Here is a 27,943-nt window from a genome sequence, read left to right on the forward strand (position 1 = left end):
TAGTTCATTTCTATCCCTGGCATTTCTTAATCCCAGTCATACACTCACACATTAGTAATACAGGAACAACTTGTGGTACAGGGTCTTGCTGAGGACACTTGTCTATAGGCGCTTGGGATTGAACCCCTGATCTTCCAGTTGAGAGACGACAGACTACCACTGACCCAAATCCACCCAGATTACTTTTAAATATCAAATGTAGCCTAGAATGACTTAGAAGTAAAAATTGTTGGCTTTAAACACTGCAGCGTCTATGAATCTGCTGAAAATCCGGCAGCAACCTCCAGTTTAAAAAATGAAGCCAATGCAGAAGTTAAGAACACTCCAGTCCTCAAGTGTCCACTTAAACTATCAGTAATGGACGCCCTCCTGAAGTCAGTTTTTAAAATGAAGAGGAAATAAGCATGTCTAGTTAGAAAAAAATTTTGTGTTATAAATTCATTTCATTATCCCTTCACACTGTACAGGTGAGAATTTTTAGATTCTCATTTAGATTGTATTAGGGGAAGACTTTTGCATACATTTTGCATAATTCAGTCAATCAATCTTTGTTATAACTTAAGTTATATTAAGACTTTTTACAAAGAGGGCAGATCATTAGAGGTATGATGATGCTATTGGGTGTCAGAAATTCCAAATGGTGAAAAACTGCTGATGCTGTTAAAAACTGTTGTGGTGAAGAGGGAGCTGAGGGCAAAGCTCTCAATTTACTGGTCGATCTTTGATCCAACCCTCACCTATGGTCATGAGCTTTGGGTAATGAGAAGAAGGAGATTGCCGGTTCAAGTAGTTGAAATGAGATTCCTCAGTAGGGTGTCTGGGCTCAGCCTTAAAGATAGGGTGAAGAGCTTAAACATCTGGAGGGAGCCCGAAGTAGCTCCTTCGCCTCAAAAAGGTATCTGGCATCTTGTTAGGCTTCCTCCTGGTCACTTCCCTGTGGAGGTCTTCTGGGCACATCCAACTGGGAGGAGACCCCAGGGTAGACCCAGGACTCGCTGGAGGGATTATATATCGTATCAGCCAGGGAATCCCCATGGAAGAGATGGAAAATGTCGCTGCTGAGAGGGATGTCTGGGTTGGCTTAGCCTGCTGCCGCCACGACCCGTCCCGGGATAAGCAGAAGAACACAGATGGATGCATGGATCCTGCTAACAGTTTCAATGATGATGAAAAGTTGAAAGTATTACTGAGCATGGGGGAATTTAACATCATGCATCATGGTCCTTCTAAACATAAAAACAACGCGCAACTGGCTTTGAGGTTCTTTTTTTAGAGAGCATGTCAAAGGTTTTTTACCAAATCAGCTGCAACGTGTTTACAAATTCTGTTGTCTTCTAACAGCCAGTGCACTTGTAAAACACAACAGACACAAAAGGAAGTTCAGTTAGGCTCTACTTGTGTCTAAATAAATGTTTAGCTGCAATTTGTTAAGGCTGAATGCACCCCTGAGCTTTGTTGACTTTGTCCTTGAGTGCAATCAAACAGTACATCTCCCTCTTCACATTCTGAAAATGAACCAGTTTATCTTAGGTTAACAAGAGTATTTCTAATCTTAATATAATACTCAGACAACAGGAAGGATGCAAGTGAGTCAAATTTAATATGAATGCACTCTATGGAAAGAGGCAGAGTGTTTGGTTTTTCTCTTTTCCCCACCAGCATCACCACCACCCACTCCAACATGACCATGAGCCGCTAAATCACACGTAAAAATGTCAGTAAACTTCCACATCCTTCCCACCTCTCAGAATGTAGGTTTAATCTGTGCAAAATAAAATACTTAATGACCAAAAAGGGATCCAACAGAACACAGATAAAACAAAGCAGGACAAATAAGGTAGCGCATCTCCTAAACGAATAAATAAATCCAAACATCGGAGGAGGGGAAAGGGGGCTCTTTTTAAACTTTAACACACAAACAAGGGTTAGCACGTCTCAGTTTTAAGCTAAATTTCTGTCAGGCAATTCTGTAAATCAAATTTCCCATCTAGAGCAGCTTCAGGGTTTACTTCAATATATGTTTCTATACTTCCTGGTGTTTCTCTCAGGTGGAGATAATTACTTTGATAACAAATAAGGGGAATTCTGGGTAGAGGAGTTCAAACTAAGCAGAGTTGATGTGCTTTCATAGGAGCAGTAATCAGGATTCGGTTTGTGGTGCTGGTTTGTTTTTTCTATCACAGAGCTCACAGAACACATGCATTATAACAAGTTAAAGATTTTACTTCTGGAGTAAAGAAAAAAACAGAAATGTAGATCTTAAAGGTCTCTCCCCGAGCCCAAAGTGTCCAGTCTCAAATGTAAGAGCTCTTTCTTCTCACTCATCATCGTCCTCCTCCTCCTCGCCGTCAGACAGAGAGGCACAGGGGCGGATCTGTCGATATCTGTCCAACCACTTCTCCACCATCTGGGTGACCAGGGGGTGGTTACGGCGGCGGGAGCTTTTCTGCATAGCTGCCAGCATGCCTCCTTCTGTCACACAGCAGTCCAGCCATTCCCTCAGCAGCTTCTCCTGCTGCTCCTCGTTCCCCATCTGGGTAGGACATGAAAACATGCAGTTATGTGTTACGCATTATAATGTGGTGTGTTTATGATGTGAAACCACTGGTGAGGACAGTCAGCAGAGTCCTACATCTATAGAGAGGTTCAAAGCTTTGTAGAATAATGTTTGACCTTGGAATCAAATACACAACCAAGTTAACAACAGAAGGAAAAAGTCACTCAATTAAAACAATGCATGTTTGGTAAAAAGGCAGCTGGCAGAGAAATGAAGCTTAGCGTTAGTCCGTGCAGGACACAGGACACCTCCTCCACCACAGCATCCTCCTTTTTAGCACAAGCTTGTTTCAGCCTCATTCAGATTTATGCTACTATGGATTAACTGCTTCTCAACTAATTGCAATGGATTCAATACACTGTCATAAATGTGTGTGTTCATATGAGCATTTCTAGCAATGTGCATGCTGCTTCACTAACACAGTAAAACTGTGTATAATGTGCACAGAAAATTTGAGCAATCCAGCAAAGGTTTGCCAAAAAATATCTTTGTTAACAACCACTTTTCTTTAAATTTCTGTAACCCTATGTTGTAAAAGCTAGCTAGCAGACAGCAGATCAGTGGTTCCAAACTTTGCCATACCGAGGACACAGATACAGCTTTAGCCTTTAGCAAGGAACCCCCAAAATGTCTTATATAACGTACATTTCAGTGGTAAAAAGTAAGTGTACAACTTCTTGATGTTTCCTCACTATCATTTTGAAAATCTGTTGTTGTTTAATTGCTATTGTTTCTTCACTGAGTGCTGATCCTTTTTGTAGGCCACAAGAATCTCGTGTTTATTCAGAAGTTAAATTCAATCATTTAAAAGTGTCTATATTGGACCATAATACATAGAGTTAAAGTGCACTGTTTAAGTGTTAAATACTAAACAACTTGATAGAGCTGCAGGAACTCCTGAAAATCTGTGACAAGGTGGGTCTCCTCTGAGAAGAACAAAGTAGAAAGTCAACCTTATAGCAAGGAGAAAGAACACACACTATGCGTTCTTTAGGATCCCCAAAAGTCACCGGCAGGAACACTAACTCAGTGAATAATTTCATTCATGGTGCATATATGTCTAACAAAAAATGACAACCTCTGTTATGATATTTGGCAACCCTTTTTAGATCATCTTCCGAGAGATCTAGTTGGGATATTGCAAAAAAGACACCTGCATTATATTTTCACAAATAAGCCATAGTCATATTTCCCCCTTTGGTATGTAATCAGTGTAAATGAGACTGTAACTTATATGATCCATTCTTAAATGTGTTTACATATATGTAAATATATACATGAATATTACCATGACCCATGTAAGCTTTAAAAAATTCCTTTTCGTTATTTAGCAAGATCTGTGACTTGTTCTGTGTTTGTTTTGTAAATAAATAAATAACAATCCGCCAGAAACATGAGCAAAAGAACCCCAGCAGGGATCACGGTACAACAGGCAACATCCAAACACAACTAAACATCTAAACACTCTGGCCAAAGGCATGATGGGGAACCTTGCCCTCACATCCCCCAAGATTCTAAAGACAGGGAGCAGAGCTTAGATCAGCTGACTCTCTTAAACTAACACTGGTGGATCAACACTGTCAAAAAACCCCAACACTGAAGACCATTTCTCTCAGAATTGGGGCATCTACGAATTAACCAATCATAGTGTTCCCACAGATTTTTTAATCCTAAAATAATGTTAGATCGATAAAACTCATAAATATTGACAAATTATTTCAGATAAATCCTAAACAAAAGCTCACACTTACCTCTTGTGCAGACAGGAAGTGAATGTGCAGCAACTTCCTCTCACTGTCCACCAGTGGAAGGAAAGTGACCGTGACGTCATCGTCAGTATTGAGGTTGGCGCCCGCACCGCGATTGTCGTAGCCATCGTTCTCCATGGCCACCAGGGCCGAAAAGTGTCCCCGCGTGTAACCCAAAGCGATGGGGCTCTTCCAGCAGAAACTCTGCTCCCATAACAGAGGCAGGTACACACCTAAACAGACAGGCACAGATCAAGTCAGACCAGCTGGAAGCCAACGCGCACAACCACACTGGAGTCTCTGGGACAAACAGGCCCTACAGCTGAGCACTCACATTACAGAGAGTGTGGATGTCATTCAGGGCCAAGCAGGATCTCAAATCTGAGTCCACATCAGGACAGAAGCATGTCAGACAACAATCATCTCTTTGTGAGCAGAGACGGGCTGTGTGGTGCAGCCTGGTGCCTCGTTTCCTCAGGACTACACCTTCTCCCTAATCCCTCACCCTTAAACACAATCTACCAATCAGGAGACACTAAAAATGTTGCTTTAGCTAGTAAATTATAACCAGTTATTCTCTGGTTATAATTAAAATACCAAACTGCATACTGGCTTAAATTGGTATGTGCTGACTCATCAGGCCTTATTTAACAGAACTACAGGCAGTACAGCTGACTGACTGAGGTCAACACCATCTGTGTTTAAAGCGTTTAGGCTACTTTGAACACAAAATCCTAACGAATTTTCCTGCAGAGTTTTAGCGTGGCTGTGAGAAAGACTCAGGGATCTTATTTTATATCTTTTTTTCAATAGTTGAGTTAAAATTCAAACTCAAAAGTAAAACAAATTTCAATCCTTTAGTTCAATAGGCAACAACTCAGGGTTAAGCTCATTCTAAAACACAAAAGTGTGTATTTCATTAGAGAACATGCACCTTGGTCATTTGTATTTGTGTGTGAGAATTTTCTGCCTAATTTAATAGGTCATCTGGTAGTGTCTGGATAAATTTGTCACAGAGCTGACAGCACATAGAAAGTACTGACTGATTGTTTTCATGAGACCATGATGATGTGATGTGTAGGTAAGCATACTGACCGACTCTAGATACACATGCTTATCTGAAATAATTTTGTCTCTTTCTTGCAGCCTCTATGGACAGTATTATCGTTTACCAATAGTTTCCATTGTGTTTTACATATTAGTTAGTTATCAGTATACTTAAATCTAGAATATTTCATGAACCACAGCAGGTTAAACTTGTTAATCACATAGTGAGGTTTTAGAGTTCCCTTTTGTTCGCAGGCTTTCAGAAACAATCGTTTAAGAGGTACATATTTGCAAATTTCTTACACCAGTTTCTATGAGTTTCACCCATGTTTATCCAAAATTTTCCTCACCTTGAAAACGCGTGTATCCTAATGTTTCCCCACGGAAACTTTTGTAGTATTTCACTCCGTAGACTATGATGGGTCTCCGAAGAATGTGTGCGAGAACGAAAATGTGGGTCTGCTCCAGGCTGGCCCCAGGCTGAGAAGAGGACAAAAGAAACACCAAGATGAAACATTATACAGTAGTTGTACTTGTATTGACTTCCCCATAGTATTACAGTCAATATTAAAAGATCTAAAAATAGTGAACAGGGCTGTGGAGTGGAGTACTGTGATCATGTTGCCAACAGAGTGTCTTTCACACTGTGACGCTTTGAATATGACTGCATGATACCTTCTCTATTCCTCTAATAAAGCTGACAGATTTTAAATATACTACAGCTGCAACAACTCTCTTGTGTTAAAGAGGGTTCAAAGTCATTCACTCTTATTGGACAGGATACAAAAGGTGGACCTTATCCTTTGGATCTCTCTAGTACAGTCAAAGCCTGAGACAAGGTTGTCACATGGTAGCTTTGGTTGTGTTTGTTTGTACTGCCTGTGGAGTGGCGCTCTGAGCTCAATGCCCATAATCCTGAGGTCACATGTTGGGAAGGAGTGCAACTTCAGCAGGCATGCCAGCCAAGCAGATGAGCTGTCTGTCAATCTACAACTCATCTTAGAGGATTTACGATTATTGCTTATGTCCTCCCTGTCATTCACACATGGTACACCTTGCGTAGTAAGTGCATCTTTTCCAACTGTGTCTCCTGAGTCTGAGGTCACTGAAACTCAATCCACATTTAAGTTAATAAATAACTTCCAAAGGGCAGTGAGGATACATAATAAGTATTTTTGCATTTATGGGTGTGTATATATTTGAATGTGAGTGAGCTGACAGTGGATGACCCCAGCTGTTGGACTCTTTCCATCTGTGTATAAGGGTTAAAATGCATAAACCACATGTGAAATGCACCTCATCCATGCTGTTTATTTCATTTCATTTCAGAGAATGATGCTATAGATTGGGGCTTGTGAAAACTGAAGTGAAAGGACATGACAGAAATGTAAATCAATATCCATGAGGAAATCCCAACCCCGGCAACAGCTGCTGTGAGCTTATAGCGAGTGAAATAGAGATTTGACCTTGAGTGGGGTTGTGAACCCATGTGTTATGTTCTCATGCTCTGCTAGAAAGCAAATAAGGACGTGCATACAGTCTATTAAGAAAGTATTCAGACCCCATTCTCTTTGTTCAATTTTGTTGTAGACTGATACAACTGCTTAAATTCTCTGTTTTCTTATTAATCTACGATCAGTACCCCATAATGACGAGGTGAAAACAGAACTTTTTGCAAATTCATTAAAAATAAAAAACTGAAATATCACATTGACATAAGCATTTAGACCTTTTACAACGAGACTTTAAATTTAGCACAACATAACAACATTGAAAAAGTAAAGGGGGTCTGAATACTTTCTGAATGCACTGTTGAGTAAGCACCAAATAAAGCCAGTGTAGTTGAAATTCTGCAGAGAGTAATCATAAGCTACTTTCACACTGCCTCTCTTTTCCGTGTCCGTTACGCCTTCATTCCGCAACGCCATTCTGTATGAAAGCAATGGGGGGTCGATCTCGCCCCACTTTCTGATCCAGATCGAGAGGTAGTATCAGAGCCGTAACAGACTTTTCCGCAACTAGTGTAAAAGGACATCACGGCATTCCGCAACGGCAAGTATGCTGCTGTCTCCATAAACGGGAGTTTTAAAAACCAGCACGGTTTAATCGAGTGGCATTTCATCGGAGAAAACAACAGCAGATAAAACAAAGAATGATGTGGATTAACTGGAGAGACTGTGAGGTTAGAGAGCTGATCACACTCTGTACAGGAGAGGAGAGAGCAGACATATCTCTGCTCACAGCAGCATCTGAAAAGTTCCATGATGTGTTCAAGTGAGCTCGGTACTCTTAAGTTTCTGACCTCTGACGTAAATATGTGCTCTGTGACACTGCTTAAAGTCGGACCTCCAACTCAGAAACATGGAGGAAAAAAGTCTATTGGATCTAATCGATAGGATGCCTTTAACATGAGAAGAAAGATGTTTTCATGCAAAAGCATAAAGGAGAAATAAAACCACCGAGTTTCCCTCTCCAAACCCAAAAGAGAAACTGGGATGAATGGTCTTTTTGTGGTGGGATGAGAAGAGAACATGGGAATTTTTCTGCAATTTGAAATATATCTTATCGTATGTAATACATTTCTAGAAATTTTTTCCATCATATCAAATTATAACATAACATGTTATCGTTTATTATTGTAAGTAATCGTATCTTATTTTTATCACAGGATTTATCCAAATTTTCATGTTCAGAGTCTGCCTTTTTTGCTGGGAAAGTGCAACCATTAATGTATCTAATTCCTAAGTTCACATGCTGTCTTGTACAGATTGAACACACCACAATCCGCTATGTTTTTTTTTCCTTTTTTTATGCTGTTCAATTGACTGTGAACCAGGGGGAAAGTATGGCAACTGGAACCACAAGATTACCTGGCTGGCCAAAGACAAAATGAATGCCCAGTCCTCCTGCCACTGCTCCTCTCTGAGGGAGAAATGCAAACCGAAGCTCTGCGAGTACCACGACTCCCACTCTTTCCAGCGAGTGTAAAACCTGAAAGAAATAACTCATATTAGACTACTCTCAACGCTTACTTGAAGCACTTTTGGACTATTGTTACACTGCTTTTATTGCAGTAGTTACTACTTGTGAACACTTTTTATTTGAGGCGTACTCCAACTTAACATGAAGCTTTAACGTGAAGTTCTAAAAAGTCTGAATTCTGCCGACTCATTACATTTCATGCGGAGTAAAAGGAAATCTTATAAAATGAAGGACATCAAACACATACTTACTGCAATACAAATAAAAAGGGAACAACTCTGTTACATCTTACCTTTAATAAGTAACCAAAGCTCTTGTATTTGATTGTGTAAAGTATGCATATTTCCTGATATAATGCTTGTATACAGAGCAACCTAGGAAAATATTTCAAACTAATGAACAGCCAGCAGGGTATGACAGCAAAGGCAGTCCACTTGGAAACATTTTTCAAATCATCATGAAATTTTTATAACATCTATGAAAAGCAGGTCAAGCAATTACTACACTGAGAGCTAAGCAAGGAAGTGTAACAAAATCTTTGAGTTAAATATGTTTTCATCATCAGGTCATGGGGTGAGCAACAACTTTCGTGCTTGTAAGTAAAATTTAAGAAACTCCTACTTTTGTTGTATTTGTATGTCACTATGCAGATGATGCACTGCTTTTTGCCTAAATAAGTGTTTTTTTTATGCAAATAAGACACTGATCTGTGTCTGAAAGTATCCTTTTATGCAGATGACAAACTCATCTGTATCTTAATGTGTTTATACACAGATGACACACCTATCTGTATGTTTTTTTTTTGAAGATGATACACTGATGTGTCTAAAATCTTTGCTCCACATATCTGTATTTCAACATGGCTTCTATTCAGATGGCATACTGATCAGTAACTAAATGCATTTTTCACATAGTTGACTTCCTGTCCTGTGCAAGTGTGTGAAATTTCTACAGGACAAAAAAAAAGGAAAGGTGTCACAATCACTTCTGTTTTTTTAATTAATAAAGGGTGTTAGCATTTAAGTCTTTATTTACTGTCTCACCAATGAGAGCAGTCGTGCAGGCTATCATGAAGGGTCTTGCGGAGAACAGAGTCCTTGTCGTAGATGCCCCAAGTAGCCTGCAGAACAGAGTCCAACAGACAGTCTCCGGCAGTGCGGTTCCATAAGGCATACAGACGACTGTCCAGGCGTGTGCCAAGCTCCAGTGACCAGTTGATAACTGGAGACTCCTCTTCTAACTCTACAGACAGACAAACAGAGAGACATTTTAAATATAGTGTGTGTTGGAGAGAATTACACTGCTATTATCACAGATAGTGGAGTTAAAATAAAGGCACACATATATCAGTCAATAATATTGATTTATTTTGGCTTCTTGCCAATATCTACCCCGTGGTTAGGTGGAAATAGTAAAATAGATAAGCCATGTGAATTTGAATAGGGTCTATCTTGAGCTTTATGGAAAAGGATATGATCATTTTATATCGAACCAACAAGGCATTTAAGTATCGATCCGTGTTAATGTCTAGCGCCCACCCCTGTCTTCACACATGTATTTGTAAGATCTTCCACCTCCTGCCTTCGTTGACCTAACATGAAAGAAGCTTTTGTACCTTTCTGCACATCTCGATCCAACACCTCATCAAACAGCTTCTCTTGGACTGCAGGCGGCAAATCTTCAATATCTGCAAAGACACAGGGATAAGATATCATATTTGTGTTCTCTTTATAAACTAGCACTGGGAGCAACAGAAACACTACAGTAATGACACACAGAGGGGACGTTCTTTGCAATTCCATTCATTGGCTGACATTTTGTCAATGGCAAACTGTAAACACAAGCTCTGTACAGCATGATGTGTTTCTGTGTGTATTGAACTGTGCATACACAAAGCCAGAACACTGGTGGCTATTCTCTGGCTCAATAGTGAATGGCAGGCTCTTTGTTTGATAGAGAGAGAGAGAAACAGAGGGGGAGCGTCCTGAAGCTGGCCTCAGGCCAAATTCAGTCTGCAGTGAAATGCATGGCATAATGTCATAAAAAAAAAAAAAAAAGAAAGAAAGAAATCTATCAGTGAAGCCTGCGTAATCTTTCATCCCGACGGCACTGCCAGCTCTAAATCTGAACACAGCTGGTAGCTCTGAAAAGAAAAGAGGATGTCATCTGAAGACATGATGCCACAGGGACGAGACAGTCAGTTGCTGTTTCTCTGAGCAATGCTGCAAAACAAGGTTAGTTGTCATTCTTCCAATGCTCAAGTGAGAGGGGGGAAACATCAGCCCTTACTAATCCATGATCCCACAATGGAGTGCTGTACTTCTAGACAATCTAGAGAAAGTCTTTAGATGTGCAAGAAAATAAGGCCTCACAAGGAGCCCTTAATTATTTCAGCATATGTTTCATGCTATTCTTTCAGAGTACAGGTGCTCTGCAGCATCTTTTATAAAGGACCCCAAAAAGATCATGTGTTAATACAGTTTGGTGCACTGATATTTAATTGTAGGTGTTTATTTAGTCTCGTGTGTATAATAAAAACAAAAACTTAAAAGGATAAGATCATTATGATGTTCTGGGTACCTGCAGGGAGGGTAAATGTGACCAGGTCAGTGAGGAAGTAACAGGCGAAATCTCCTTTGCGTTGATGTAGTGAGGCTGCGATCTCTCTGCGGATCTGCTCCGTCAGCTCAGGACAAACCAGAGAGGGGATGCACTTAGCTGCCTGCTGATTAACCTTTGAAAAGCACACAAATGAATCAAAAGTTGAAGGTAAATACACCAACACTGGCATGCTCCATGACTTGTGAAAATATTTTTGCAAGTGTTTAATCGTTTCTTGTGGAATATAAGCCTTACAGTGCATTTTAATTTTGTTACAAAGTGAGAGATTTTTGGTCGAGTTAGATCATTTACATTGATTCAGGCATGAAACTGCACTATTCATTTTCTGAAAGAACTGTTCTTCAGTTCAGTAATGGCAGAAGAATTACCATAATACAGTAATTGTTTCTAAGCCATCCTACTGATATACAATCAGTTGCCAGTTTTACTAATATCAATTAAAGCAAACTAACATTACAGCCTTATTGTACTTCCAAATTCCTGTCAAAAGTGTTTTTTCCAAAGTTGTTTACAAAGAGGTTTTGAATCAAACAGTCATTACTGAGTTTCTCTTAAATAGGCTGATTTAGTCTTGAGACTGTGAAGTGTTTAAAGATGACTGGGTCTACCCTTGTTTCTTTTTGAATGCCTAAAATAGTGACCACCTGATGCATGAAACCAAATTACCATATAAAACTCAAAAAGTGTTTTTTATTAAAGATAACATCCAGCAAAATCCACTGAAGAGGCCATCTATGACTTCAAACCTCAGCTCAACCCTCTCTGGGCCTCTCCTAATCGTCACTCGCCCTCCTTGCAAACCGCAGCAGCTCTGTGGCATCACGTCCATTAGAAACCAGTGAGAGGACTGCAGCCAGGCTAATCCTCCACCTAATCCTCACAGTGCACTTCGGCTGTAATTATAGGCATCACGGGCATCTGCTATATATCCTCTACTTTGGCACAGAACAATCATAGACTGATGTGGGTTACAAGGAATAAAGTACAGAACAGCATCAAAGTTACTGGAACATTTTTGGCATTTTTTTTGTGTAAAATAATTCATATTATTGTAAAGACGTTTAATGATGCAATCCTGAGAAAGAAAGTCACAAACTTCATACATGTTTAAAATATATTTGTATAGCTTTAATGTCATTGGCGGTGAGAGGAAAACTCTATAAGCAGATGTACCTCTGTGAGCAGGATGGCTAGCATGTCCTGCCTCTGGAAGCGGATGGCCAGGTGCACCAAGGTGAAGCCGACGTCAAATGCAGAAGAGCGACTGAGGAGTTGCACCTCATCTGCAGTGAGCTGCCGGGCGATGTCGCCACCGGACGACTTGTAGGCTTCCACTGCCGCCAGGTCTCCCTCCACCACGCCTGCAGCAGGAGGGGAGGAAGGAAGGTCAGAAAATAGGAAACAAAAGCTGGAACTGAAATGTAAAAATGGATCAGTGGTGCCTAAGTTAAATGGTCTGGTTTCTTTTCCAGGAATTCATGTACAAAGTCTTCTAATGTTGCATGAAGGTAACACATTTTTACAATGTTTAATCTAACCGTAAGGATGAAGTAAGAATACAAATTAAGAAGAAAATTGAACGTTTAACACATCATACATTTCATTTGCAAGCTTGGACATTTAACACTGCAGTAGGGTTAAACTTTGTCATGCTACTCATAAAAGCCCAGCATTATCAGTACCAGTTTTGGCACCACATTAATACAGAAAGAAGTCAAAGGCACCCAGATTTGGGTAAATTCTTGTTTTTAACTGTAACTTCAGACAGATTCATCCCTCTCCTACAAGTGTCTTGTGAAATAGATGGGGTTAAGGGACACGTCTGCAAAGAAAGCAAGGAAATTTTCTGAGTTGGTTATCCTGAAAGTTTCTAGAATATATCAGGATCTGAAAAGGACATATGCCTACCTTGATTTCACGTTTTTTTTTTGCAAACAGTTCAAAGGTAACACCCGCACACTGTCCAACTTGCAAAAAAGGATGTATTTATTTAAAACGTTTCGGTACTAGACCTTCATCAGGCAAACGTTTTTTTTTTTTGCCTCATGAGGTGTACCTAATTAAATGACAACTGGGTGTTGCTTTTGCAAGTGCTGTTGTTTCCTGTTTAAACACATCTGCAGGAAAATAAATTAATGTGGAAAGACACGGGAATCCTTTTATAACTGGCTGATTCTTTATAAATGGATTAGACTGGCTTTTGGAGCAGCTCCAAATCCATGTCCTTGCTTGTAAAGCAAGATGTAACAGACAGCTTGCCATGTTCAATGAAAGAGCTACGGAAATAATCAAACTGAGCTAACACATCACACTGTTTGCAGTCACAACCAATTAATATTAAAACCTGCAAGGAATTTACATAACAAATTCAACCAGAGGAAAAGAGTTTAAATATGCAAGAATGTTTCAGAGTGAACTGAGCTCTCTAGCGCTTGACGTCAGCTTACTATTCAGATGACCTCTAGACGTAGCCACTAGCTAACCCAGTGTGAGAACAGTTGTCATCCTGTCAGGCTCCGACGCAGCAGAACAGACAGAGCAGTGTAGCTTTTTAGTGCAAAGCTATCAGAGAGCTGTGTCACACAGAGGACAGTCTGTGCAGATTAGCGTCCCGAATGTCATAGTCTCAACATCTGTTCTGACTGAAATGAGCAGCGGCTAGGTAGCACGGTGAACATGGAGTGCTGGTTAATTTTAATAGGCAGACTGGTGTGAGGATGTTCTTTCTGGCAGGGAAAGGGACGGTTACCTCGAGAGAATCTGGACTGGAACATGCCAATAACACCAAGTTTCTGTTTACACATGCTGGGTGATATTTTGCAAACACAGATACATAAATAGATGCTCATGCTTTTGGCTGCAGAGATGCCTGTTCTTCAGGTGTATGAAAAAATAACACATTCAAGTTGCTAGGATTAGCCATAAGTTGTAGTGATCACAATAAAACTTCAGTTTTTGCCCATGATAACCTTTTCTTTAAAGCACCAGCATTACAAGCGAGATGCAAGCGTTTTATATCAAAACACAATAGTGAATTGAAAAGATTCTTTTAGTGATTCAGCCTCTGTTGCTGAGGTGATTTCTATGTTTGATCTTTTGTCAGCCATGCACCTGTTTGGCTGTGAAAGCAGCAAAAGCAAACAGAGAGTTCACTCTAAACGAGAGAACACAGTGCATAATAACAACAGCAGGGTTTTTTCTAATAGCCTTAGGATTAATACAACATGAACCCAATGACTGCAGATCAATTCAAGCTTAAAAAAACATTGTAGAAACCTTTTCCCTCTCAACTTTTTCTACTTTAATGTGTCCAATTTGCAAGAGAATTCCTGCTCATTTAGAAGAAGATTATTTGCGGATATATCGATATCAACAAAATTAATGCGATTTAAAAATAGCTTTAAAATGCTTTAAAATGTTAACTCTTCTAATCCAAAGACAATTTTTGCAACTTTTGGTCCACCTATATTTTGAATGCAAAAATGTATTTGGAATCTCGACTGTTTTGAGCACAATCAAGTTTTAGATATCTATTTTTCAGGGCAAACTAGACTATCAGAGTATGTGTGCTGCAAGGATGCAGAGGAATGTATCAAAAGTTGCATGTCAGAAAGACCAAGTAAATTAAAAAAAAAAAAAAAAAAAAAACAGAAATTGAAACTCACTGAACTAAATCAACAATTAACAACTTTTCAGATCTTCATTACGCTCCCAAAGGCCTGGCCTATCAGAAGAAAATATATAACTTTCACACAATAGGAACCATCACTTTCATTTCGCTCTGTAAAAACCAATCCACAATTTGTGTTCATGTGCATAAAATGCCCATGACTCCAAATTTAGGAACGCAAATGTCCTCCTTTCCTTGTTTGGGCTATTTTCCAAACTGGCAGATTATGCTCTTTACCCTTGTTTATCTTTGGCTAGCACTGATTGGCTGCTACAACCAAGAGAACAATAGAATAAAAAAATTGGAGCTTCCTGATTGACTGATAGACAAGTTGTCAAGAAGGACTGATTGCAAAACTGCCAGGTTTTGTGAAAATTTGATAAAACAGTCACATTATAATGGATTTGGCAGTGTGGATTTGTAGTATCAAAGCTCTGATAAACACCTCGCTTCACACCTGGATTGAAAATGTTCTAACCTGCACGCCACATCTGGAAAACCTTCCATAGACAGAGTTTGGGAAAGGGCACAGCCTTTGAAAGGGTGAGCATGATTGGATGAAAATTCTGTCTGTCACATCTTTACGAGGCCAATCAGAGCAACAAAACACGTGACAACGTAGCCCCAAACCGAGGGGTAAACTCCATAGAGCTGCATAATGCTAACCATGGCGACAGTAGACATACTATAGGAGTGCACGACTTTCGTCATTTCTGAAAAGAAAACAACCTAATGCTGATCTTTGTTCCTCTTTTAAAGAAGAAATGACGTCAAGTTCTGATAAAACCAACGCTTTAGCAGCATCCACGCTAATATCTTCCGCCATAATTGCACCGGCCTCTTCTCGCTGTTTGCATACGTCACGACCCTGCCGCGCTCGAAAGTACTGCCCCCTGTCACTGATTGGTCCTGTCACTTTCTAACCGGGCCTAAATGGTTCAGATGGGAACTTTGCAAGATGGATTTGCCAGTAAGAAACACGGAAATGGGGGTATCCATCTGCTTTGCGAAGTTAAAAATGTTCTGGACAGGACAGAAATGCCAGAAACTGTCTGTAGGTTGGCAAAAAAGTAGATTCCAGTCAAAATGTACGTCAGTGAGATCCATCTCATGGTTCCTGAGATATTGTAAACAATGCATGCAGTACTGTTGGGGATCGCTGATGATCCAGCTGGGCATGGAGGGTTATTGAGGACTTATACACAGCTTTAAACACACAGCTTACACACAGCAGATGCTGTAAGGAGCAGATGTGGCCATAAGGATGTAATCTGATAATCTAAATACATAAACACAGGTATTCCTTCAGAAAGAATTTGGGGTTCAGTCTCTTGACAAGGGACACTAACATTGGAAAGGTGCCTCTTCTTACCATTCCAGTAAGAACTGGGAATTTTGAACTGAGGCGTGATACAGGTAAGAATCAAACAATGTTGATAGCCGTTTTTTAACAAAACAACAAAAATAGAAGTCCTAAGCCCCCAGTATTGGGTCATTTCTTGTTTTAAATTAACAAAAACTGTGGGGAACTCCTCCACACAGTCTAAAGTGCACCAAGGCATTGGTACAGTTTCAGTACCAGTCATTATCAATATGTTTGTGCGCTTCAGACAGTCCTCTCCAACTTCCCTTTCTAACATTTGGTTAAGAATGTGTGTAGTGTTCAAAGCTCTAGTATGTTTATTACCATCCATCTTTAAATAACAGCAACTGCAACATTTAAAAATGTGGCACTGCAAAGTATCAAAGTGTCAGAGCTGATAAATGTACTAACTTTCTGGTTGAAGAACACCAGAAAGGGTGTGACCCATGCAGCTATTTGAGAAATTTACTTAATCACTCCTTTATAAACACACACAAACATGGTTAAAAATAGTTGCCAAACATGTCTACCCTCTGATGTTCCTATTTTAGGCAGGATTTTGTAGTCATGAGTGGATGACATTCCACTGAGCCGATTAGATAAAAAATTCAGCTGATCAACAACATCACTTCCAGTGCTTTTAGGCAAAGAAACACAGCTTCTCCACAAAGTTTTGCTTGTGATCACATTAATCAAATAAAGTGTAAAAAACATCATCATGAGCAACATCAACTGTAGCTTAGTGTGCTCAGCTCATACAGGAAAAACATTATCCGCCTCTGAAAGTCTCGCCGGTTTTAGTCTTTGAGGGAAACAAAAGAACAATATTACACAAACAGAGCCTACTTCCTTTTGTGGGAGAGTAGAATCAAATAGGATCAAATACAGAGCTTTGGGAAAACATTAGACAAGAAATGTGGGAAAACGGTAAAGCAAAGTGAGATCAAGTTGTGAGACCTGAGGAAGTGCTTAGCTTTGCTGTAATGTGCTGCTGCGACTCAGGCACTTCCTCCACTGACAAACCCTTTCAAGAGCTCAACTGTAGCACAAGCAGTTTAACTGAAAAAGGCAGGGACAAAAAATAGGCAAAATGGTATTTGGGATTAAGTAAAAAGATTGAAAATGTTAATATCAGGCAGATACAGGTCTATCTGTGACCTAAGAGGGATGTTGTCTACTCCAAAACAACAAGCTGCAGAGGGCAGTCAGTGCAAAGGTCAAGAGGACACAGATCATGTGCTGCCTCCATGCCTTTTTTTCGTTTTTTTTTTTTTGCTATTTTTTTTGTTGACGGGTGTTCATGTCTTGTCAAGGCTATTTTTGCCTCCTCAGGGGCCCCTGCTCAGCACATAAGCACCTCTGTTTACAGGCTCTGTTGACAGCGCGCCAGGAGAGCCTGTGGTCCACGGACTCCACTCTTGCTGCGCTGGCCAGACGGCCCATTCATCCCCACCGGCTGGGAAGCACTCACACCCTCTCACTTTCTCAAAGACACTCTCAGTGGCACCAGCAAGGGCAGCGACGGGGTCCAGAGATGAGATGGATCACATTACTACTAGCTGTAGTTGCTGATTTTGATTATGTGGCCTTTCAGTATCATCAATGCATAAGACACAATAATATACAAAAAAAATTCAATACAATACATTACTATACCTAAATCTAAATACAATACAACACGAAATGACACGTAACTGACAAAACAATACATTTTATAGTCCCTTTAGGGAAAACAGTCTTTGGGTCAAGTACTGCTAATATTCAGTTCCCACCTAAAAAAAAAATATTAAAAAATATTGATACTAAAGCTGTCAAAATTCTTGTTACTTTGTTACTTTCAGATACTGAGAGCTATTAGTTTAACAATCAATAACATTGAAAGTACAAAAGATTAACAAAAAACTAAAGATCCCCATAAATAGAGCTAATACTGACACTGATGTATCAAAATAGATTTAGTTGATTGCCAATACAGAAGTTTTTTTTCTAGGGATGCACAAGATTATTGGCATGACATCTATAATGGCAGATATTAGTACAAAAGATAAATTATCGGTATCAGCAGATCTGAACATTTCTGCCAATATTTAGACTATAAAAATTGGCCTATATCAGCTGTAAATGTCAGCCACACTAACAAATTAGTTAGTGGAGCTCTGGGTTGGATTGAGAAAGAAAACTTGACTTTTTACAAAAAATATTTTCATTTCAGCTGCTGTGTGATTTGATTTAAATTGTTTCAATATAAACATAAATTGATCATCTGTGCATACCTTTCTGTTATCCGTTTTAAAATTATACAAGTATTTTCATAACATACAGAGTAGGACGTTGGGGATGTAAAAATCATTCATTAATAATAATCAAGGCAAAAGGTTCAATTAATCGTGATTTTGATTTTTGCCATACCGTAAAACACCAAATAATCGCTGGGTCCCAATTAACCGCCGGGTGTGGCAGGACATTTTGACAAATAAACGCCTGTTCCAAATAAATGCCGGGTGTAATTTATTTACACCTGCGATATGTGACTGAGATGAGATGAGAACCGTATAGAATCAACTCCCAACTCCCCCTCTCTTCCTGTTCTTCTCCCTGTTTGAGCTCCGTAGCTCCGCCCCTCTCTTTACGTGCCTTCTCGCAGATGAGAATGTCCGCTGAATTGAATACTCACGGTGGCAAAGCGCTCGTGGAGTGATTTTGCTCTGCTTTTCCACTGAAATCAATGGCTGAATCACAGGCAAGAAAACACTTCATCTCATCATGAGCAAATTCTACACGGGACCGGACACCGCTGTAATTCCGCCATTGAATCAACTTCTCACTGAGCTGAGATACGGAAGCTACAGCGGCCAATAGGAACGCTCCCTCTGACCTGAGCCTGATTGGCTGCGAGTACTAGCCTCCTCATTTGCTGGGGCACCCCCGTCCCTTGCTTGTTCTCTCAAGTGAGATAGCAGTGCCATGCCCCAGTGCAGCCAAAAAATAAAAGTATGACATTAACTTTAAACTGTCTGTTGTCAACTTTGTGTTTGTTTAGTTCCTTACCAGTATTTAAAGTGTTTAGAGAGTGCTGAGTTGACAGAAGACAAAAGTATAACTATGGTACTGTAATCTTGTCTTAAAAATGTAAAGGTGATATTCATACTGGTGTAAATAAATATTTTGATTAAATTTACCATATTTTTCCAATTTTTGTTCAGCAAGATTTTTGTGAGAAAGGAATTAAATGCCTGTTCCAAATAGCCGCCTGGTCCCAAATAAACGCCTGGTCTGCTCAGTGACTGTGACAAATAAACGCCCGGGCTATTATTTGGTGTTTTACGGTAATTGCCCAGCCCTACCTACTCATTATTTTATTCATATATTCCACTACTTTTGTGAAGTTAAGACTTTGGTTTGTCCTCATGAGTGAAGCTGTGTTTGCACAAGAGATTCAAGAGTTGTTTAAGGACTGAAGTTCTAGACCTGATCTATTGGATATCAATACTAATATCATGCACCCTTACTTAGCACTCCCACTATGCCAACATTTTCTCCTGTGTTTGACCATGAAAACAGATCAGGGTTTTCCAGCAGGTGACTTCTACTGCCCAGTAAAACATCTAATTTTTGATTCAGCCTCTTAGTATACCAGATGGCAGCATTAAAACAATTGGACACAGATAACCACTGGCTATTGATATCTTTTCATGAAACTCTTCGCCAACGGGAGATGTATGTCAACAAACACGGTATTGCTCAATACCGATCATGAACCCTAATCTTAAACTAGCCAAAATAAAAAAAATGGCTAATTGCCCAAATACATTGGCAGTTTTTGCTCACAATGTTTCCAGTGCATTTATGCAATTAACAAAGTGTGCAAGAATTTGTATGAATTTTGTGGTATTAATAAAGAAGAAATTACCCCAGACTATCTGCCAAGAACTTTCATTTTAGTTGCCCTGTATCAAAACAGGCGTCCATATATTTGAATTTTCCAAGAATCATATTAAAGTTGCCTTGGTATCCTATCATGACGACCCTAATAGAAGCAATCTACGTGTAAATTGGCAAGTACACCAAAGTCAACCACAACAACATATTTATTCACATTACCCAGTTTACATTGCATTTTGAAGGCGATAACTATCAGCTCTCTGCAGCAGCCGAAAGCTCTACCTTGTGAGATTAAACCCTTCCCACAATGCTTGCCAGGTTCTTGTTTTCCTAAATTCCTCCTGTACTATAATATTTGTAGTCAAAACAATGAAACATGTTGTTCATTCATTAATAAAATACCAAGGGGATAACAATACTATGCAGCCTTGGCCTCCCTGGGGTGAGGATAATCTGTACTGTAATAAAACAGACTTAAACCAACCTAAATATGTTGTGATTAGGACAATAACATTCACACTGCTGCCTCTGTCTAGAGAACCTCACTCTGTCATATCTAAGCATGACACCACTGGAAGAAACAAAAAGCTGCTGTGACAATAGAAGTGTTGTTATGAGGGGAAAACTGGGATCAGAGTGTGGAGTCTTTGTATAAATAAGACTGTTCTAGCAAGGTGAAGGGGGAAATGAGGGCAGAAGTATTCTCACACACATTATCAGAGCATGATAAACACTTTGTAATCAGCATCATGAATGCATACCTGAGACTATAAGCAGGAATGCAAATCTAAGCAGTGTCTATCTGTTGTTTTCATACCCACTATTTCCATGGACTACTCCTTTTGATGAATTGAAAGGGAATTACTTCCAAATATGGCCAAATATGAAATAAAAGGTCCTAAAAGGGGCCTAAAAAAACTTTAAAGGAGAAAATAAGCATACCAAAGGAACTGTGATAGGATGTTTAGGCTCTGTGAGTTACCTTATTGCTTATTTGCATGAGCCTTTTCAGGAATGATGTGTAATAATGCGCTAAAACTCACCAGCACACGCACTTAGGAACAGCCAGTCTGTTTTCCTCATTCGGTTTCTAATCTGCTTTAGTTTCTTGAAGTCGACCTCTTGCTCCTCTTTGCTGCTCATGGCTCCAGCTGCAAGCTCTATCCTCTGGAAATCCATTTTCACTCTGTCTTCCCTCTTGGGTGTAGGAGGGGACCTTCTCTGGCCCTGGCCTCCGCTGCAACTGCTCCTCCAACGAGCCCTGTCCTGCTCATTGATCATTGGTGCCGGCTCCGCAGACTCAGCCAGCTCTATGGTTTCCTGGTTGTTGGGTTTGGGGTGGTCACACACCACACACTTTGTAGTTTTTGGCCAGTTCTGGTAAGTGCAAGCTGTACATGTCCAGTGCTGATGATGGGTATTAAGTCTGTTTCTGTCATTGTATTCCTCACAGGTATCCACAGGGGAGTGGGGAGCAGGACGACAGCCTGCATTAGATCCTGAAGTCTGGGGAGACTCTGTCGGGCTGCTGGTCCTCGGGCGCTGACACAGGCACTGTGTGCAGCGGATTGCCCGTGGCCAGTTCAGATAGGTGCACATGTGACAAGACCACTTATTGGCAATCTCAGCCACACTGGTTGGCCTGACTCTCGGCCTAGCACTGGAGTCGGGACAGATGAGGAGGCTGCTGCCACTCTCAGTTCTGGGGGAGTCCCATTCCAAGCTGGCATCCAGTGCAGGGGTGTTTTTGTAAGGTTCCTCTGTGATGATGGGACCCCTGGATCTCTGAGCCCGGCACATAGTGCACTTGATTGCAGATGGCCAGTTTTCATAGGTGCAGTAGTCACAGACCCACTTTATCCTCTGATCCGTCATTGTGGCTTAATTTGGATGGTAAACCTGTGGTGAGATACTTCATTAGAATTTAGAAACAACTGAAACATCATGTTTAGAGTGTAAAATTAATAGTTTTGCTTCTTAAGTATAAATGAAGAACCACAAAGTTACCTTTAATATATACCCCAGTAGTTATTAAACTAACTTAGATATGTTAGGACATCTTCATTGAAGCTAGAAGCCTAATATTTAGGTGTTATTAAAACACTGAAATATCTCGCCAGCTGTTCTTTATCAGTTACAGTATGTGGTGTGGATAACAACCTGGGTTTGTTTCACATGACTCTTGTCGTTATTGTATTACCATGTAATAATATCTTTGTTTAGTGTTAGCTCGCTAGCTTGAAGCTAAACACCTAGCATAAATAGCTAACGTCAGCTCTAACCGTTAACGGACATTACATATGAACTGCGTCGACAAAAGTGTCACTGTCCACATATTTGAGGAAAAATATGCCAAACTCTTACCGTATCACGGCTACGCTCGTTTCTCAAGTGCTGCTGAAAACCACAACAAACCCTTCTTGTACAGTCCTCCTCCTCCTGCTCTGTCAAACCTTTCCCAAACCGAGATATTTCGACCCCTTCTGTCTCTCACATGTTTACCTTTATAGATACATTAACGTCTTCCACATAAACCACACCTTGACAAAATCTTGTTCTCCTCGAATCATGGTATAAATCCGCGACACTCCATGGTTTACATTGCCACTGTGCTGTTTAATGGCGGCGACACTGAGACAAATGAGTAGCAGGGCCAAAATAAACGCTCTGTTGCCTTCGTCACCAATCATCTGGCTCAGCGCTCGATGCCATTGGACAAAAGGAAAGCACTGTGTTGCTTTCATGAAAAACCGGAAACATAACACCGCCCCATTTAAATCTCCCCGAGTTAAAATAATCTTTAGTTCTCATTTTAGAGGGCTGAAGCATCCATTATTTAACAGAATCTCTTTGTTTTGCTCCAGCATGTTTCACTTTTACTCAAGGTTAATTTTTCTAAATATATTATTCGAAAATAACAGAATGTAGGGCGAAGAATTGAATAATTTAGAAATATTCGAGGCTATAAGAAACTATGAACACACCGTCTCTCACGTTGTTTGTGGATGCAAATAATGTGGTCTTATTTATGTCTAACTCTATGTCATTGATGTATGGAGAAATCTTTCGTCTAACAGTCTTTTGGTCATTTTGTCCTTACAGATGTACGCCTGTCAAAATTTGTTAATTATTTATTTCATATACAAAAAAGGTATAATGATCATGTAAGTTAAGCTATAAAAATTAGATCCACACGCAGGTATGTCCACAGCATTGGCTGGGCCCCTGAAAATCCCAGAGAATGGGCCTTCTCAAGGTTTGATTTATTTATGGTAACAACGCATGTGTGTTGGATCCATAGATTGGTTCTTTTTGCCACTTTCAACCCATTTTTGCCACATTTCCCCCATTTATGCCATATTTAACCTAATTTTGCCACTTTATATCCTGTTTCACAAAATTTCTGTCCATTTTTGACACTTTTAACCCATTTTGCCATTTATAATTCTATTTACCAACATTTCTGCAAATTTTAGCCATTTCCACCTGTTTCTTGTCATTTTGTTATCCCATTTTTGTGACTTTTTAATCTCAATCCACCACCTCGCTGCCAATTTTTTGCCACTTGTAAGCCATATTTGCCACTGATTAAACCCTTTTTGCCACATTTTTCAGCCCGTTTTTGCCTTATTGTAACCAATTTTTTGACACTTTTCTGCCCGTTCTAGACTGATGTGGGGCACGAATACGTTTAGAAATATATGCATTGTTTAGGTAGCGTTATTACTCAGGTAAGAAGGAATATGGTTATCACAGCTTAACTTTACAGTGGGCGATAATTTTGCTGACTTTCAAAGGCCCCCGATCTGGCTGGGCCCCAGAAAGCTTTCCCTTTTATTTTTCCCCTTTGAGCGGCTTTGTCTACATGTATTATCATTGCAAATCTATTATTTTTAAACGGTTCCAAAGAGTGTTTTTGTCGTTCACATCCTTTAAAAGACCTTTAAGTCACAGCAACATCTAAATCAGTGGTTGATAAAATTATATATTATTTAAGTATTAAGTCTATTATTGTGAAAAAGTCAAATTTAGGCGTTTAAAATATTCGACATATCCAGTAAATAGAGGATAAAATAAAACAGTGTTCAGTTCATTTCGGACACGCCCCCTGTCAATGCGTCATCTCTAAACATGGCAGCTTACTTGAGCCGGTTACACCACATTTCGCTCCATGTTTCTAACGTTGAAAAAATTGCTAACGACCTCGTGTCCAAGTTCAGATTTAATTTATTCGCTACGAGACTAACCGACAAGTCCAGGCAGCTCGCTTTCAGAAAAGGAAAGGCGGTTTTCGTCGTGAATGAGAGACCAAACCAGATTGATGTAAGGTTGAATGAGGAACTAGACGGCATCACAAACAGATACTCAGTTTACCCACATCGGGTAAACGCTGGAAAACACAACCAGGTTAACGCTGCGAAATGTCTGTACGATGTGAGCCCGCATTTCCCGGTGGATACTGTAAGTAACGTGTGTTTCGAAGTGGAGGATGTGGAAAGGTCATTCAAAACTCTACGCCATATGGGCTGCAATTTCCTGGTTCCTCCCACCACAGTGCAGGACGAGAGTGGTCATGTCACCTACTCTGTGGTTAAATCTATTGTGGGAAATGTATGTCACACACTCATTGACAGGACAAAATATGAGGGGAGCTTCCTGCCTGGGTTTGATGTCATTGAACAAGACAGCAACTTGGCTGGAGAAGATGCATCTTGCCCAATCACTCATTTTGATCACGTAACTTATGCCTGCCCGAGGAAAACAACCCACCAGGTGATGAGGTGGTACGAGAAGCTCTTTGGTTTTCAAAGGTTTTTGATTGATAGGTGAGAAAATATTTTTATTTTTTTGTCTTAAATTTTCTCAGCTTGATATCAGAAATAATCTCATAACTTTTATTTGTACCAGCAATGAAGATGCAGATGAAGGTTTTGTTATAGACCAGGATGGTATTGGTCTACGTCTCACCGCCATGGAGTATTGGAAATGCAGCAAGGCAGGCATCGCTCTCCCCTCTGTGGACAAAAAAGAGCCTGACTGCAAGTTTGTCATTGCAGAATCACTGCCTGAACAAGGTAACATCAGCCGTCACACCCTTGCTAAATCCATGTAATGATAATTAATGATATTAAAGCTTCTGCACTGCTTGTGCTTGCCTTTGATTTCAGGCAGGAATCAGGTGGACACCTTCTTGGAGAAGCACAGGGCACCAGGGATCCAACACATTGGGCTGTACACAAAAAACATTGTCTCCACTGCACATGTGATGGCTGAAGCTGGGGTCCAGTTCTTCTCACCACCTTTCGCCTACTACACTGAGGTCTGAGTTACTCCTGTAAAACTCTGCAAGACATAACATAACATCTAAGTCAATGAGGTGGGAAAAAATAGACAGCTATGACTGCTTCAATGCTTGTCAGACACCGATGTTAAGCAGTGAAAATTCTTGTATGGAGGTCAGCAAAATCGGGGTCCATTGTAAAGATAAGATGTTTTTACCATATTTTATTTTTTACCTGACTTATCACTCTTATCAAAGCAACAAAAATTAATTAGATTTATTTATGCTGTCATGCAAATATAACATTTCTCAAGATGTAAACCCCTTTTCTTAAAACAGAATGACCTTTTTATTGGTGATGTAATCAATGTAGATAAGCAAAATGAACTAAGCCATTTGAAAAGTAACAACAGCATAAATGGTTGCAAAGTGGCAAAATGGGTAAAAAAAAAACACACTGGCAAAAAGGGCAAGAAACAGCATAAATTGGTTTAAAGTAGCAAAAATGGTTTAAAAGTGTAAAAAAGTGGCAAAAATTGGTGTATATTGGCAAACTTTGGCACAAAAGTGTAAGAAAACAGTTTAACCCATTTTTCCCTTTTTACATCCATTTAAAGTGGCATAAAGGAGTGGCAAAAATGGATGGAAAACATGTTGGCAAGGGGTTTGAATGTAGAATGAATAAATAATTCCTACATCAGAACCCAGTAGTAGTACAACACACTTTTCAGGTCCAAAATGAGGTAACTGTTAGCCAGGATGCTAAAGCACAAATGCTGCGGATCCAATAACATATTGATATCAATAAATCACAACTGGGGAGCTTTTGGCTTTTCAGGGACCCAGCCAACTCTGTGGACAGCCCTGCTCTTCATAGTGCATTGTGGGATAAAATGAATGCACAATATTGGAGATAATGATGCTCACTCAGAAATCAGACACCACTACAAAATTCCATACTCACTATATAGTTAGTGCATTATAAATTGATTTGGGAGTGATCTTGGACACAGCCAGTACCTCGATAATGCTGTGAGGGATTGTTACTTTATGAAAACACCCACAACATTAAAAAAGAAGATTTCTACCAGTCACACTACCACATAAAAGCAGCTTCTTCTTGACCCACCACTGAACTTTAACTGTGTGACAGTTTTATACCTTACAAAAGCATAAAACTCCCAGGTAGTAGTTTTAGTTTTTAAGTCCATCAGAAAGCTCAACAATCACTTTTTCTTTTTTATGATAAAGTGACTATTTATGATTTTCTCAAAGAATGATCTTTTGGAAAAGAACCCTTTTATGACCAATTGTTATGTCAGATAAATATCACTATCATGTCAAATATTTTATTATCAAGCACCGTTAGCAACTACATTAGCTTTATTCTTTATGCTGTGACAGGTGGGAAAACAACAAGAGATAGAGGAGGCAGAACACAACCCCAAGATGCTTTCACAGTATGGCATCCTCCTGGACACTGACCTCCACCCGAATCCCTCATCAGAGACAACATCCAGTGAAAGCAAAAGGTGAGGCGCAATCAGAAACTGTAATTTTGCAGTAATTTTAGGATAGTTTCTGTTTCAGACAGTGTTATCCCCCCCCCGCCTTTCGACACAGACACACTTTGCCCCATTACGACTCTGGATAGCCTTTTTCTCTAGTAGATTCAACAATAACATTTATAAAAGTGTTATTGAATCATTTTTTTGTTCCTCTTTCCAGGTACCTTCTCCAGGTGTTCACCAAACCCATCTTTTCAGAGGACACCTTCTTCCTGGAGCTGATCGAGCGAAGAGGAGCAACGGGTTTCGGTGAGGGGAACATCAGGGCGCTGTGGAGGTCGGTGCAGGCGCACATGGAGAGAGAGAAGGGTGAAATTCAAGTAGCGGGATCCTCAAAAACTGTGCAAACTGCTCAATATTAGCCACTCCGACTACTTTTAACAAAGGTTATTTAATTTCATGTTTTTTTACATAACTTGAGAGCACTTAAACAAGAAAATGATCTAGAATGTAAAAATGATTCAACTTATTTGCTAAAAAGTTTACCACAAGTGCTCTGAATTTCAGTTGTTGATTTAGTGATACACAACCTACATGTTGCACTGCAAAGCAAACAACAAACTGTTATAATATATATAATCAAAGCTATAATCCATCCATTTATAATAGCTATAGTATTATATAGCTTTGAACAGATAAACATTTAATCGCACTGTGAACAAGCTGGTGCTTACCAGACATATAACTGTACTTGAAATGTTAACTCAAAAATACTCTGTAAACAGCAGAAAGAGTGTCTTTGTTTTGTAACTGTGTCAAAGTAAAGCGACTGACTGACTCCTGAGCAACTGTTCTTAATAAATGTGTTACTCACAGTTGACTGTGAAGAACAATTACTGCTCTTTATTACTGTGAGCTGTGTTTTTTAAAATGTGGGTGGACTAGTTTTGAGAAGTAGAGCTCTTTAAATCTCTTAGTTCATCTTAGGTTAACATGACTGCTAGCAAGAGAGGAAAAGTAATGACATTTGAAAATGGGAGGCACTGCCACCTTATGTCAGGCGATTCTAATGTTACTTTGCATGTATACTTCAATATATTTACATATCTAACTCATGTTCATGTGATCCTGTTTGTACCTCCAGATGTGACAGTATTTTCATTTTATTGCAAGGAGAGAAAATCTCTTTCAGCTGCTCCTCACTCAAAAAACACTCATATTACAGCATCATTTAAAAGCAAAACATGCGATTTCAGAGACTTTGACTTCACTTAACATTGATT

At 39.7% G+C, this 27,943-nt stretch overlaps 2 protein-coding genes across 3 annotated transcripts; one reads left to right on the top strand and one right to left on the bottom strand.

Moving 5' to 3' along the window:
* Positions 1-1,744: 1,744 nt before the first annotated feature.
* Positions 1,745-22,534, bottom strand: zranb1a (zinc finger, RAN-binding domain containing 1a). 2 transcript variants are annotated; one of them, XM_041816441.1, is made up of 10 exons: positions 22,412-22,534; positions 20,915-21,770; positions 12,130-12,317; positions 10,915-11,068; positions 9,950-10,021; positions 9,378-9,576; positions 8,223-8,343; positions 5,703-5,832; positions 4,309-4,538; positions 1,745-2,533 (listed from the first exon to the last, which is right to left on the bottom strand). In XM_041816441.1, the coding sequence occupies exons 2-10, from the start codon at positions 21,744-21,746 to the stop codon at positions 2,318-2,320; spliced, it is 2,142 nt and encodes a 713-aa protein (XP_041672375.1). In that variant the 5' UTR covers positions 21,747-21,770; positions 22,412-22,534; the 3' UTR covers positions 1,745-2,317. The 2 variants fall into 2 exon arrangements, with proteins under 2 accessions (XP_041672375.1, XP_041672374.1); XM_041816440.1 differs by having other exon boundaries at positions 22,236-22,516.
* Positions 22,535-24,002: 1,468 nt separating this feature from the next.
* hpdl (4-hydroxyphenylpyruvate dioxygenase-like) lies at positions 24,003-27,517 on the top strand. Its single transcript, XM_041816035.1, has 5 exons — positions 24,003-24,697; positions 24,780-24,946; positions 25,040-25,191; positions 26,557-26,684; positions 26,881-27,517. The coding sequence occupies exons 1-5, from the start codon at positions 24,003-24,005 to the stop codon at positions 27,080-27,082; spliced, it is 1,344 nt and encodes a 447-aa protein (XP_041671969.1). The 3' UTR covers positions 27,083-27,517.
* Positions 27,518-27,943: the final 426 nt, after the last annotated feature.

This window comes from Cheilinus undulatus, linkage group 20 (assembly GCF_018320785.1).
Source record: "Cheilinus undulatus linkage group 20, ASM1832078v1, whole genome shotgun sequence".
Classification (NCBI taxonomy): Eukaryota; Metazoa; Chordata; class Actinopteri; order Labriformes; family Labridae; genus Cheilinus; species Cheilinus undulatus.

Excerpts from the sequence above, each read along its gene's own strand:
- hpdl (XM_041816035.1), top strand. The coding sequence starts at position 24,003 with ATGGCAGCTTACTTGAGCCGGTTACACCACATTTCGCTCCATGTTTCT. Across the intron at positions 24,698-24,779 it reads CAAAGGTTTTTGATTGATAG|CAATGAAGATGCAGATGAAG; the intron begins GTGAGAAAATAT and ends TATTTGTACCAG. Across the intron at positions 25,192-26,556 it reads CTTTCGCCTACTACACTGAG|GTGGGAAAACAACAAGAGAT; the intron begins GTCTGAGTTACT and ends ATGCTGTGACAG.
- zranb1a (XM_041816441.1), bottom strand. The coding sequence starts at position 21,746 with ATGACGGATCAGAGGATAAAGTGGGTCTGTGACTACTGCACCTATGAA. Across the intron at positions 8,344-9,377 it reads CTGCACGACTGCTCTCATTG|GTTTTACACTCGCTGGAAAG; the intron begins GTGAGACAGTAA and ends TATTTCTTTCAG. Across the intron at positions 2,534-4,308 it reads ACTTCCTGTCTGCACAAGAG|ATGGGGAACGAGGAGCAGCA; the intron begins GTAAGTGTGAGC and ends TGTCCTACCCAG.